At 53.0% G+C, this 12418-nt stretch overlaps 1 protein-coding gene and 1 long non-coding RNA gene across 2 annotated transcripts; one reads left to right on the top strand and one right to left on the bottom strand.

Moving 5' to 3' along the window:
• On the top strand, positions 1 to 11937 carry MYDGF (myeloid derived growth factor). The gene is made up of 6 exons (XM_006067115.3): positions 1 to 236; positions 1597 to 1647; positions 6915 to 6976; positions 8459 to 8540; positions 10006 to 10078; positions 11363 to 11937. Exons 1-6 carry the CDS (start codon positions 60 to 62, stop codon positions 11440 to 11442), a joined length of 525 nt encoding a protein of 174 aa, XP_006067177.1. The 5' UTR covers positions 1 to 59; the 3' UTR covers positions 11443 to 11937.
• Positions 3205 to 5324, bottom strand: LOC102399928. Its single transcript, XR_328321.3, has 3 exons — positions 5189 to 5324; positions 4175 to 4680; positions 3205 to 3523 (listed from the first exon to the last, which is right to left on the bottom strand). It is a non-coding gene; the product is annotated as an uncharacterized LOC102399928 (long non-coding RNA).
• Positions 11938 to 12418: the final 481 nt, after the last annotated feature.

Genomic DNA, 12418 nt, shown 5'->3' with positions numbered 1-12418 from the left:
CTACGTGTCCCTCGCCGCGCTCCGTCCGCCGTTCCTGCCCCCGCGAACCTGATTCCAAGATGGCAGCGCCCAGCGGAAGAAGGAATGGCAGCGGCGGCGCGAACTTGTGGGTCTCTCTGCTCCTGGCGGCCGTGGCGCTGAGGCCGGTGGAGACGGTGTCTGAGCCCACGACGGTGGCGTTTGACGTGCGGCCTGGCGGCGTGGTGCATTCTTTCTCCCAGAACGTGGGTCCTGGGGTACGTACCTCAGACACCCCGGGGGCTTGAGGGATGGTGCTAGCCGGGGCATGGCCTGGGGAGGGGGAGCTGACCGGCGGGGTCGGGGGCGGGACCGGGGGGCGGCCCCGGCGTGGGCAGGGCCTGAGGGTAGGGGGCGGGACTTGAATTAAGAGGAGGTGAGGCCCCTGGGGGCTGGCTTCTTTGAGGGGGCTGGGTTTCTAGCCTCAGTCCCTAACTCATCTCACTTGCCCATCGTGCCCAAGCAGCCCCATCCCTCAGACCGAAGTGTTGTTCTGCAGTCGCTCAGTTGTGTCCGAGTCTCCGACCCCATGGACTGCAACACGCCAGGCTTCCCTTTCCTGCACTATCTCTCCGAGTTTGCTCAAACTCGTGTCCATTGAGTCAGTGATGCTATCCAACCATCTCGTCGTCTGTCGCCCCCTTCTCCTCCTGCCTTCTATCTTTCCCAGCATCAGGATCTTTTCTTATGAGTCGGCTCTTCACATCAGGTGGTCAAAGTACTGGAGCTTCAGCTTCAGTATCAGTCATTCGTCCTTCCAATGAGTATTCGGAGTTGATTTCCTTCAGGATTGTCCGGTTTAGACTCAAGTGAGCCTCTCCTTATTGGAGGGCAGGATGGGCCCAGAGGTAGGGAGAGGAGAGCTGGAGGCCCAGGGGCATATGCCTCCAGACCCCACAGAAAGTCGTTCTGCCTCAGCTCTGACCAGGAAGGGAGTGGACAGATGTTGCTTTTCCTTCCATTGCACAAGGTCCCCCATCTTTTTCATTGAAATCTGAGGCCAGACCCTCCTTATCTAGAGGCAGCAGGCCTAGGTCTAGTCTAGCCCATCCTCAGCTTGTTGGAGAAATTGCTTCCTCTCTCAGTCCCCCTTTCCAGTCTAACAATGATATCAATAGTCACTATTTGTTTATTACTTTCTTATAACCTGATATTTTGCCAGATTCTTTATGTGAGGCCCATTTTCTAGATGAAGAAACAGAAAGCTTTGCCCAAGGCCCACAGCGGAGCAGAGATGTGGACACAGGGACCCCAGGGGTCCCTACTTCCAGATTTCATGTTCCTAAATGGGTGGGTGCTGGAAGAGATGTGATCTCCCCCTTCTAGAAGCCACATGGGTTGTTTGTCCAGAGCCAGGAGCTTCCCAAGCGGGAAGGCTGGTGGGGGAGTTCCAGGCCTCCAGGGACATCAGCCTCCAGGGACATCAGCCAGAAAGCTCTGACTCTACCTCCTCCCCCTAAGTGTAGATACTCAAAAGCAGGATCTTGATTCTGGATCTCAGAGGGACATTCAGAGACCCTGAACCTCCAGCGCTAACAATTATCTACTACTGAGACGTTTTTTCCTTCCATTCTCTAGGACAAATATACCTGTGTGTTCACCTATGCATCTCAAGGAGGGACCAATGAGGTGAGCTGTTCAAAACTCTTGTAGTTTAGTACGATAGCATCCATTGTCATACAGACATGTTCTCTAGAGGACACTGGACTATTCTTGCCTAAGTGATAAAAGACAGTGCTCAAGTCCAATGGTGATGGCAGATTCTACTAATAATTCCCTAGAGTGAACAGACATATGGACAGAAAGAGGGATGTGAGACCTGAATCTGCCATTCTCACGAGCCTCCGTTAGCAGTATCGTGTTCATCTTCTGTGCTGAGTAACATGGACTGAACAGCTTAAAACAGTGCCCAATTATTATCGCATCATTGTTTGTTTGTTTTTTTTCCAGTTATTTGGCTACCCTGGGTCTTCGTTGGGGCACATGGGCTTCTCTAATTGTGGTGCATGGACTCTGGAGCACGAGGGCTCAGTAGTTGTGGCACGAGGGCTTAGTTACAGTATGTGAGATCTTAGTTCCCCAACCTGGGATGGAACCCAGGCTCCCTGCATTGGGAGCACAGTCTTATCCACTGGACCTCAGAGGAAGTCCCTGTCCCACGGTTCTGAAGGTCAGAAGTCCCTGTCAGCTCAGCTGGATGCTTCACAAAGCCAAGATCAAGGTGTCAGCCCAGCTGGGCTCTCACCTGCAGGCTCTGGGGAGAACCCTCTTCCAGACTGATTCAAGTTGTTGGCAGAACCTGGTTCCTTTTGGTGTGTGACTGAGGTCCCCAGTTCCTTGCTGGCTGGTTTCTCCAGCTGATGGCAGAAGATGGAGTGAGAGAGATTGGAAGCATAAGACAGGCATAGTGCACCACAGCTGACTTTGAGGAGGTAGGATGTGTGGCCTCTAGAAGCTCAGAGCAGCCCCTGGCTGGTAGCAGGGAAATCAGGGCTTCAGCCCTCCAATCACAAGGAACTGAACCGCACCACAACCAGGTGCATCGGAAGAGGACCCTAATCTCCAGATCTCTAGTTGGGAATGCAGTCTGGCTTCCACTCTTATTTCATTTATTTCATTGACCGGGCCATGCAGCACATGGGATCTCAGTTCCCCGACCAGGGATCAAACCCACGTCCCCTGCATTGCAAGGCAGAGTCTTAACCACTGGACCACCAGGGAAGCCCCTGGCTGACACTCTGATTTAGCTTGTGAGACTGAACAAACAACGCAGCCCTGCTACGCCCATGCTTCTGACCTACAGAACTGTAAGCTAATGAATGGGTGTCGCTTTCAAGCTATTAAATCTGTGGTAATTCTTCACATAATGTAGTGAGTTGAATGAGGTCCTCCAAAAAAGATGTGTCCACATCTTACTTCCTAGAACCTGTGAATTTAGACAATGTCTAAATGTCCTCCAGTATCCGCTAGAGGACAAAATTACCCCCAGGCGAAAGCCACTGGGCAAGAATGATATGAAGTTGGGGCTTCCCTGGTGGTCCAGTGACTAAGACTCTGTGCTCCGAATGCTGGAGACCTAGGTTCTATCTCTTGTCAGGGAACTAGATCCCACAAGCCCCAACTAAGACCCAGCGCAGCCAAATAAATAAATAGAAAATTAAAATTAAAAAGTGACATGAAATCCACTTTCCTGATTTTGGATACATTCGATTTATAAATAAATGTCCCCCAGCAACAGAATTGTAATGAAATGTAGTGACTGCCTGGTGACACCCTTCCCAGAGGAACCAAGGGTCGTTGCAGCCCTTCCCCCTGCCTCCAGGACCACAGGCATCCTGGGATTGTCCACTGCTCCCTCGGACACCTCCAGGCCTCGCTGCTTCTCCAAGCAGTCCAGTCCACTGTGGGGTGGTGACATGTGGTAGAACATTCTACCCCGGTCCATACCTCTTGGTAGAGCCATGCCCCTTCTTGGGCTCCTTCTCCTCATCAGCGCATTCCTTGCCTGTTTGGTTGTGAAAGTGAAACCGTTAGTTGCTCAGTCGTGTCCAATTCTTTGCAACCCCATGGACTGTAACCTGCTAGGCTCCTCTGTCTGTGGAATTCTCCAGGCAAGAATACTGGCGTGGGTTGCTGTTTCCTTCTCCAGGGCATCTTCCCGACCCCTGGAGCGAAACCCGGTTTCCTGCATTGCAGGCAGATTCTTTACCGTCTGAGCTACCGGGGAAGCCTATGGATGTGTCCATGGTCAGTTCATAGGATAATAAAATCGTGATGTCCCCAACCACCTAGCAGTTTACCAGGCGCCCCAAGCGGTGCTAAGCCAGGCACATGTCGCGTTTCATCTTCAGAACCCTGGGAGGCTGTCATTACCTCCACTTCGCACACGAGGACATGGCAGCCCCTGAGGCTGAGGACCCAGGCCCCCTCAACTGGAATGTGACCGAGGTCCCCAAGGTGCAGACCTTTGACCACTACCCTGAGGCGGGACACAGCCTGCATCACCAGCAGTGCCTCCCTGACAGGACCCTGCGGGTGGACAGTTCACGGGAGAGCCAGGCTCACTCTCGAGACAGAGGCTGGGTCACAGATTCTGAGCCAGCAACAGGCTCAGTTCTTCCATTTCGGATGAGGGAATTCTTCCCAAAGGAAATACCTCAGAGCAGACGTGTCCGGCATGACCTGTTCTAGCAGCACCAGCCAGAACTCTGGTCATCAGAGACCCCGGGCCACCAGCGGAGCATGGAAACACGACAGTGCGACCCACAGGCTCTCTGGCTGCTGGCCCACTGCCCCGGTGGCAGGAAACAGCCCACTGGATCCTCTTTATCTTCCTGTTAGAAATGAGAATTTACGTCCACACAAAACTTGCACGTGACTGTTCGGAGCAGCATGATTTGCCATAGCCAACAAGTGGAAGCTACCCAAGTGTCCCTCAACAGGTGATGAATGAACACAGCCTGGTCCCTCACACACAGGAGCATCACTCTGCAATGGAAAGGGGTGAGGCCCAGACACTTACTACCACGTGGCCAGATCCTGAGAACACGATGCTCAGTGAGAGAAGCAGGCACAGGAGGGCACACACAGTGTGACTCCACTGATGGGAAACGTCCAGAACAGGCCGATCCACAGACACAGTGGTTTCCTGGTTGTCAGGGCCTGGGGAAGAGAGTGCGGATGACTGCTCATGGGTTTAGGACTTCTTTGGGGGATGGTGAGAATTAGATAGGGGTTTCTTTTGTGGCTCAAACAGCAAAGAATCTGCCTGCAATGCAGGAGACCCGGGTTCGATCCCTGGGCAGGGAGGATCCCCGGGAAAAGAGAGTGGCTATACAGGTGATGGTTGCACAGCTTTGAAAGTACGAGGAAACACTGAAGTGTCCAATTAAAAAGAGCGTATTGTGTATTATATAAACTGTTTCTCAATAAAGCTGTTAAAGGTAAGTGAACTCTTGATACACATGCAACCACTCAGATTAATCAGACATGTGTTAGGTGGAGTCAGACTGACCGACTCAGGAGATCGTGGCCTGTGTGATTCCGCTCAGGTGGCATTGTGCAAAGGCACAGCTATGAGGACAGAGCAGATGAGTGATGACTGGGGATTTGCAGGAAGGGACTGACTGCACAGGGGTGGTGAATAGACAGCTGGGGAGACAGAACTGACCTGTGTCACAGTTGGGTAACTCAGAACAGACACAGCGACTTCCCTGGTGGTCCTGGTTAAGACTTCGCCTTCCAATACCGGGGGTGAGTGTTCAATCCCTGGTTGAGGAACTAAGATCCCACATGCCTCCTGACCAAAAAACCAAAACATAAAACAAAAGCAATATTGTAAAAAATTCAGTAAAGACTTTAAAAATGGTCTACATCCAAAAATTAAAAAAAAAATACACAAATGGGTCCATTTCACCATCTGTTACTTATCAATATATCTTAATGAAAAACAATAGCGGTGACCATTTACCTGTATTAATTACACCCGGTCGCTTATATCCTGATCTCCCCAGCCTCCCGGAGAAGGTCACAGAGGCTCTGTCTGAACGGGCTGCCCCAAAACACACCCTCATGTGAGTATCTGATGCCAAAATCTGAGCCTCACCAAGGGCACCTACCGCCCACCCTAGCCTTCAGCCTCAAGACCACAGTCAAGTTCATTTAACAAACCACTCAGAGGGAGGTTGGCCATATTGCTAAGAAACGCTTGGTTTTAATTTAGTTTGCTTTCATAGTCTTAAAAAAAAATGCTTAAAGATTTGCCTGTCATGGAACTTTTAAAAGCTATAGAAGACCATCCCAGATATATTTCACAGCATAAAACTGTGAGCCCTTGAAACTGTGGGCAGGAGTTTTTTTTCTGTTTGTTTTGTCCAGTTTTATTTTTTGGCCACACTGTGCAGCATGTGGGTTCTTAGTTCGCCGACCAGAGATCATATCCACGCCCCCTGCGCTAGAAGTGCGGAGTCTTAACCACTGGACCCCCTGGGAAGCCCCAGTAGTTTTTAAATAGAAAATAAATATATGGGTCCACTTGCCTTGCCTGCCCCACCTAAGTAATTGGCTCCGGCCTTCATGCTGCAAGCAGGAGGCTTCTAAGTGACCATTTATTCCCATCATAATTAACATAAAAACAGCCTTGTTTTTATTAGTGGAAAAGCTCTAGCGTTAAAACAGATTATCAGCAATTGGAATCCATCTTTACTCTTTCAGAAAAACAAGACACTCTCATTTTACTAGTCAAGCTCAGAAACACCTCAGGCCACCAGACGTTGCATTTGGCCAATTTTTTGGAGGCCCTGAAAATGAGAATAAACTGGTAGTGGTATGTTTTGGAACCATCTTAAAGTATGATCTTAGTTCCCTGACCAGGGGTCGAACCTGTGCCCCTGCAGTGGAAGTACAAAGACCTAACTATTGGTCCACCAGGCAAGTCCCTAAAGTATTATTTTCTTAATTTAATTTTTTAAAAAAGCTAATATGTGTCATTCAGAAAGAGAAAAAAAAACCATGAAAAGCTCTCTGGCACCTTCCATCTGCCCAGCCCCCACCACATCCGGTGTGTCGCCATGGTTATCGCAGTCTTGCATCTTCTCCAAGAACTGCTCTGCACTTACACAAGCAAGCAGGAGCATACTGTCTTTCCTTCTTTTATTTTTCCCAACAGACTTTATTTTTTACAGCAAAATTGAGGAGGAGGCACAGGAATTTCCCGTATCCCTGTCCCCCCACCCATCATCCCTGATCACGTGGATTTGTGGGGTCAGTGAACCTGCACTGACACATCAGCACCCCAAGTCTAGAGCTGACATCGGGGTTCACCCCCGGTGCGGTGCAGGTTGTGTACCATGTTAGGCTGTGTGTCCTGGGTTGACCTGTCTGTCCTCTCTCCCCAGAAGTGGCAGATGAGTCTGGGCACCAGCGAAGACCACCAGCACTTCACCTGCACCATCTGGAGGTAAGCCAGGGTCCTGGGGGTGGGATTACCCCCCTCCTCAGATGAGGCACCTTTGCTCTAGGCGGCCCACAGGCTGACAGAGTCCTACGAACCTCCGGGGTGGGGAGAGCTCCCCAGGAGATCACCATGACACTGAGGCTGAGAGGGGGTTGAGGGGGCAGGAGGCAGGGGCTGCAGCCCCCGGGAGAGGGGTCGGGCTCCCCAGACGCCGCCCCCTTCTTTGTCACCCTCAGTTACATTCATCATTCAAGGGCTTAACCTCCTGCCCTGGGGCTGACACCATGCCCACCCTTCTTGTAACCCCACGGCCTGGAGCCCAGCTCGAGGAGCCTGAGAAGGAGGCGGTCAGCCCCCTGATGGGGAGGAGGGTCTACAGTGTCATCGGATCCTGGCCCTTCTCCTCTGGGCCCTGTGGCCTGGAATGGATCACCTGAGCAGAACTGATTTTTTTTAGCTGTGTTGTGTCTCAGTTTCTGCATGTGGGATCTTTGCTGCGGTGCAGGGGCTTCTCTTCTTGTGGCACACAGGCTCAGTAGTTGCACGACGGCTCACTTGCTCCATGGCATGTAGGGTCGAACTGGCATCCCCTGCATTGGCGGGTGGATTCTTATTCACTGGACTGCCAGAGAGGTCCCATAGAACCAATTTCTCAAGCATCGACACGTGTCCAACACAGCAGAAGTCCCAGCCACGCTCTCATCATCAGGGACCGGGGTCAATCCAGGGGACAGATCAAGAAATGGGATATGATAGAGAGCAGGGAGGGTGACATTTAATCAAAGAAAACGCATGCTGGCCTCGGTGCAGTCCCTGTCTCCTGCGAGATACCTTACACACAGCAGCAGTACCCCACTCCAGGGTACCGAGTAGTGTGAGGGTGGGAGCCTCATGTCCTTAACACGCCACCACCAGCCCTGTCGAGACCCTGTCTGTGCCCCTTCCTGGCCTCAGAGGGAAGCATCTAGAGGAGAGGAGCCGGGGTGGGGCCCCCTCGTTACAGGTTAGTCATCCCAGCTGCATCCCCTTGCCTGTAGACCATCATCTCACATGGGCTTGGGAGTGCCAGCCCTCCAGCTGGGCATAGACTTGGGCCTTACCTGCAGCCTCTTAGCTGACTCACCCAGCAGCAGCCCCTAGGGACACACTCAGCTGTAGACACCCTCCTCTGCTACCTAGTTAACCCCTGTACTCTCACCCTCTGGGCATGTTGCCCCACCCCGCCCCCACTGCAAACCTGGGATGTTGTCCAGGGGATGACAAGTGTTCAGCAAATGGACGCAAGTGTTCCTGTCCTCAAACAGCTCCTGTGCAGAAAGGGAAGAGGCGTGTCCATCGTGGAGCTGAAAGAATGTTCTGGCAAAGAGCAGATCATGTTAAGGGCACCCAGTCTGTCCTTCCCCAAAATGGAATCCCCAAATAGATTCTTAGGGAGCGGGGGACACGTAGCCCCAGGCTGATCTGTCTCCCGACCTTTCTTCGCAGGCCCCAGGGCAAGTCCTACCTGTACTTCACGCAGTTCAAGGCAGAGGTGCGGGGTGCCGAGATCGAGTATGGCATGGCCTACGTGAGTGTCGCCTAGACTGGGGGCTGCCTGGCTGGCCCACCATGGACTGTGCCTTGAAGACCCCCAGGTGGGGGGTGGGGAGGCGGCAATAATGAGGAGATGGATACCAAGCCCTTAGAGGGAGGCCTGGGGGTCGCAGGTTGCAGTACCCAGAGGGGATCCCAGTTGGCCCCTAGAGACCGGCCTTCCTCCAGTAAGGCTTTACCAGCCTCCCGCTTATGTCCCCTGCTAGCCAAGCTGGCAGGAAGTGAGGAGGCAGGAGGGCTCAGCCCTGGGGATGGGGCGGAAGTGGGCCCAGGGGGCAGGCTCACTAGGATTGGAAGGGTCCCACGTCCTTTGGCCCCAGTGAGCTGTGGTTCACAGCTCAGCCAGCACCTTCCGCCATGCTCCTGATCCACACAACCCCCTTCAGGGCCCGGCCACTCTGCAGAGCCCATGACTGCTTCTGCATCCGAGTTGGGAACAGTTTGAAAACCACTTTATCAGCCCGAGAAGCAGAACCAACAAGAGACAGACATGAGAGATTCACTTTAGGAACTGGCTTCTGCTGTGGGGGCCTGGCTGTTGGCGGGGATTCGTCCAGGGAAGCCTCAGCTCTTCCCCTAGGCATCCCCAGGTAATCAAGGACTGTCCCTTTGACTTAAAGTTAGCTCAGGATAAACCTCTGTCAGAGCAGTGCCCCCCGCCCCAGCAGCCCCCACCAGGGTCTGATTGCCTAACACTACCACGGCTCCTCCCAGTTGACACATCAGACTGACCATCAGTCTGTTAACTCATCACTCTCTTGGGTCTCTTCTCACTGTGCATGCATTCATGCTCAGTCACGTCCAAATCTTTTGGAACCCCACGGACTGTAGCCTGCCAGGCCCCTCCGTCCATGAGGAGTCTCCAGGCAAGAATACTGGAGTGGGTTGCCATGCCCTCCTCCAGGGGATCTTCCCGACCCAGGGAATTGAACCCACATCTCTTACCTCTCCTGCATTGGCAGGTGGAGTCTTTACCACTCCGCCACCTGGGAAACTCCACTTCTTAAAGAACAGGCGCCTGGCAGGCTACAGTCTATGGGGTCGCAAGAGTCAGACACGACTTAGCGACTAAACAACCACAAAATTGTGTCTAAAGTAATCTATTCTTACTATAAAACTCCATTATTCTAACTGATCTGAGAAAGACACAGTTCTGATTTTTAAAAATTACATTCAAGAGACTGCCATGCTTGTATGCCATTTCCATACATCAGCTAAAGGGAAAAACTGAATTAGATGCCTCCCTCCTTGGATTTGCAGCAAGGCATGAGGTTTGAAGCCAGTTGACGATCTCGTAAGTGGATTAACCCGCCACTTCCACCGGATTCTCTTTTCTGTGCTTAAAAAAGCATCTCGAGTCTGTCGTTTCTGCTGCTCCAGGAAGCAAACCGAGCCGTGTTCTTTTCTGATTAGAAAAGTTTCCACTTGTTCTCTTTCAGTCGAAAGCTGCTTTTGAGAAAGAGAGCGATGTTCCCTTGAAAAATGAGGAGTTTGAGGTGACCAAAACAGCAGGTAGGTGGAGGGGTTTGTGGGGCTGGAACCCAGGTTCTCCAGCAGGGAAGGTGAGAGAGGGGACAAGACCCCCATGAGGGGTCGATCCAGGGACCACTGGTGAGAGGAGGCTGCTATCCCTCCTGTAAAAAGGGCCGTCTGGTAAATATTTTCGGTTTTAGGGGCAGACACCCCCCTTTGAAATAACTTGATCTGCCCCCGCAGGGCCAAGTCAGGCATGAACCACTAGTCAGTGCATGTGGGTGGCTGCATGCTAATAAGACCTTGTTTTGTGAACACTGACATGTGAATGTCATACTACATTCCCATACCACAGGATGCCGTGTTCCCTTTGATTTCTGTTTATAAATGTAGAAGCCACTGTTTGCTCACAGGTGGCAGGCACGCTTGGCCCGTCCCTTGCAGAGAACAGAGGGTGTAAAAGTCTGCTCAGCTCCACAGTGGGGTATGGGGGAGGGGGCATCCTGGGCCCTGTGACAGGTTCAGGTATTGAAGTTGGGACCTCGTGTGCACCGCATGACTGGAGAGGCAAGGGGGTCACATCCTGAGGCTCCGAGACCCCTGTGACCTCTGACCCCTGTTCAGCTATAGCCATGCAGGCCAAATGCAGAACAGAAAGAGTGGGTGCTAGACTTGGGGCTCGGAGGGGTGAGAGCAATGGGGGATGAGTGAGTGAGACAGTAGACATGGAGTTGAGCTGAGTCAGGGAGCCTGAGAGTCCTGAGGGACAGGGGAGAAGTGAGATGAGGAACCCATGTGGCCATGGGTGTCACCAGGCAGCAAAGTGGAGAGTGGGAGGGGAGGGAATGTGGTGGTGTGATTGGGGGTTTTAGGAGGGCCCGGAAGGAGGCCCGCCCTGCCCTCAGGTCCTCCAGGGCACAGGGCCTGTTCAGAGTGGAGATCAAGGACAGAGGGGCCTGGGATGCTGGCAGACCCTGAGCCCCAGGGAGCACCAATGGGGAGGATAGACAGGGAATGGGAGGCAGGCTGGGGCTGCAGAGCAGGGCATGGCCAGCTGTTCTCAACGTGGCAGAAGTGATCACAGCTCTTTCCACCTCAGCCTCTCCCATGGCCTCTCGTTTCCCTCCAGTCAGGCCCTCGACTTCCCCACCTTTCCCTGTCCATCACCCATAAGCCTCTCAGGGCCAGGAGCCTTTCCTTATGGAGTCCACTTGGAGGCCCCTCCACTGCCCTGCCCACATAGTTGCCCCCACCCCACCCCCCAGCTCAGGACCCAGAGGACTTGCAGAGGCGAGTGCCGACCCAGGGTCTCTTCCTTTGCAGTGTTCCACAGGCCTGGGGCCTTCAAGGCTGAGCTGTCCAAGCTGGTGATCGTGGCCAAGGCAACACGCAGCGAACTGTGACCTGAAGCCCCTCTGAGGGTAGCTTTTCCTCCTCTCCCTGCAAGGAGCTGGACCCCAAGAAGGCCCAGTATTTGTTTTCTAGGTTGGATGGGGGGGCTCTTGGTTTTCTGTCCCAGCTGATGTTGCCCTGTTTGGAGGACAGCTAAGGCCCCAGAATGGAGTCTGGAGGGCTAGGACTCACCTGGCTCCCACCTTCCCTCACCCCGAAGATTGTGGGTCTGAGACCCACTGCTCTTCTCATCAGAAGAGACATCAGAACACATGGCCAGGGGAACAGGGGGGCGTCTCCCTGGAATCATGGCTTTTGTGAAGCCAGGGCATCCCCTCCTCCCCGCTGGGATCAGGCCAGGCTCCAGGATGTTCTGCGGGGGAGCCCCCCGCCACCAGAGACCCCACACCAGCCGCCTTCTTCTCACTCCCCAGGGGACCAACTTTCACACTGGGCAGAAATGAAATGTTCTTTCATATTTAAATAAATAAGACAACTAAAGAGCACCCACAGTCTTGGCATCCGGTGCTGGTGCCCCCCCCACCGGCTGGGCTTGCAGGACTGGGGTCCCCTACTTTCCTTTGCTGCTAAAGACGGGCGAACTGAGTCACCCCCAGGCAGAGGGAACCTCCTGGTAGGACTTTCCTGCAGGTGCAGATGTGCTGGACCCGAGGCAGCCTCACCAAGGCTCACATGGCCTCACCTGTGGGGCCACTCCTAGCTGAAGGGGAATGCACCGGGGAAGACTGGCTCTTCTTTTTTTTTTTGGCATGGCATGTGGGATCTTACTTTCCCAGCCAGGGATTGAACCAGCGTCCCCTGCTTTGGATGTGTGGAGTCTTAACCACTGGGCCACCAGGGAAGTTCCCAGACCAACTGTTCTGTGCCCTATAGTTGGCTCTGCTTATTTTTTTGGAAGCTGGATTGCAAACTCAGTGACTTAAAAAAAATAACAAAACACCCACAGGCAAACAAAAATAAATAAAT

The sequence above is a fragment of the Bubalus bubalis genome, chromosome 9, assembly GCF_019923935.1.
Source record: "Bubalus bubalis isolate 160015118507 breed Murrah chromosome 9, NDDB_SH_1, whole genome shotgun sequence".
NCBI classification, from domain to species: domain Eukaryota; kingdom Metazoa; phylum Chordata; class Mammalia; order Artiodactyla; family Bovidae; genus Bubalus; species Bubalus bubalis.
This window is presented reverse-complemented; position numbering and strand designations above follow the sequence as displayed.

Excerpts from the sequence above, each read along its gene's own strand:
- MYDGF (XM_006067115.3), top strand. The coding sequence starts at position 60 with ATGGCAGCGCCCAGCGGAAGAAGGAATGGCAGCGGCGGCGCGAACTTG. Across the intron at positions 6,977-8,458 it reads TTCACCTGCACCATCTGGAG|GCCCCAGGGCAAGTCCTACC; the intron begins GTAAGCCAGGGT and ends CTTTCTTCGCAG. Across the intron at positions 8,541-10,005 it reads TCGAGTATGGCATGGCCTAC|TCGAAAGCTGCTTTTGAGAA; the intron begins GTGAGTGTCGCC and ends GTTCTCTTTCAG.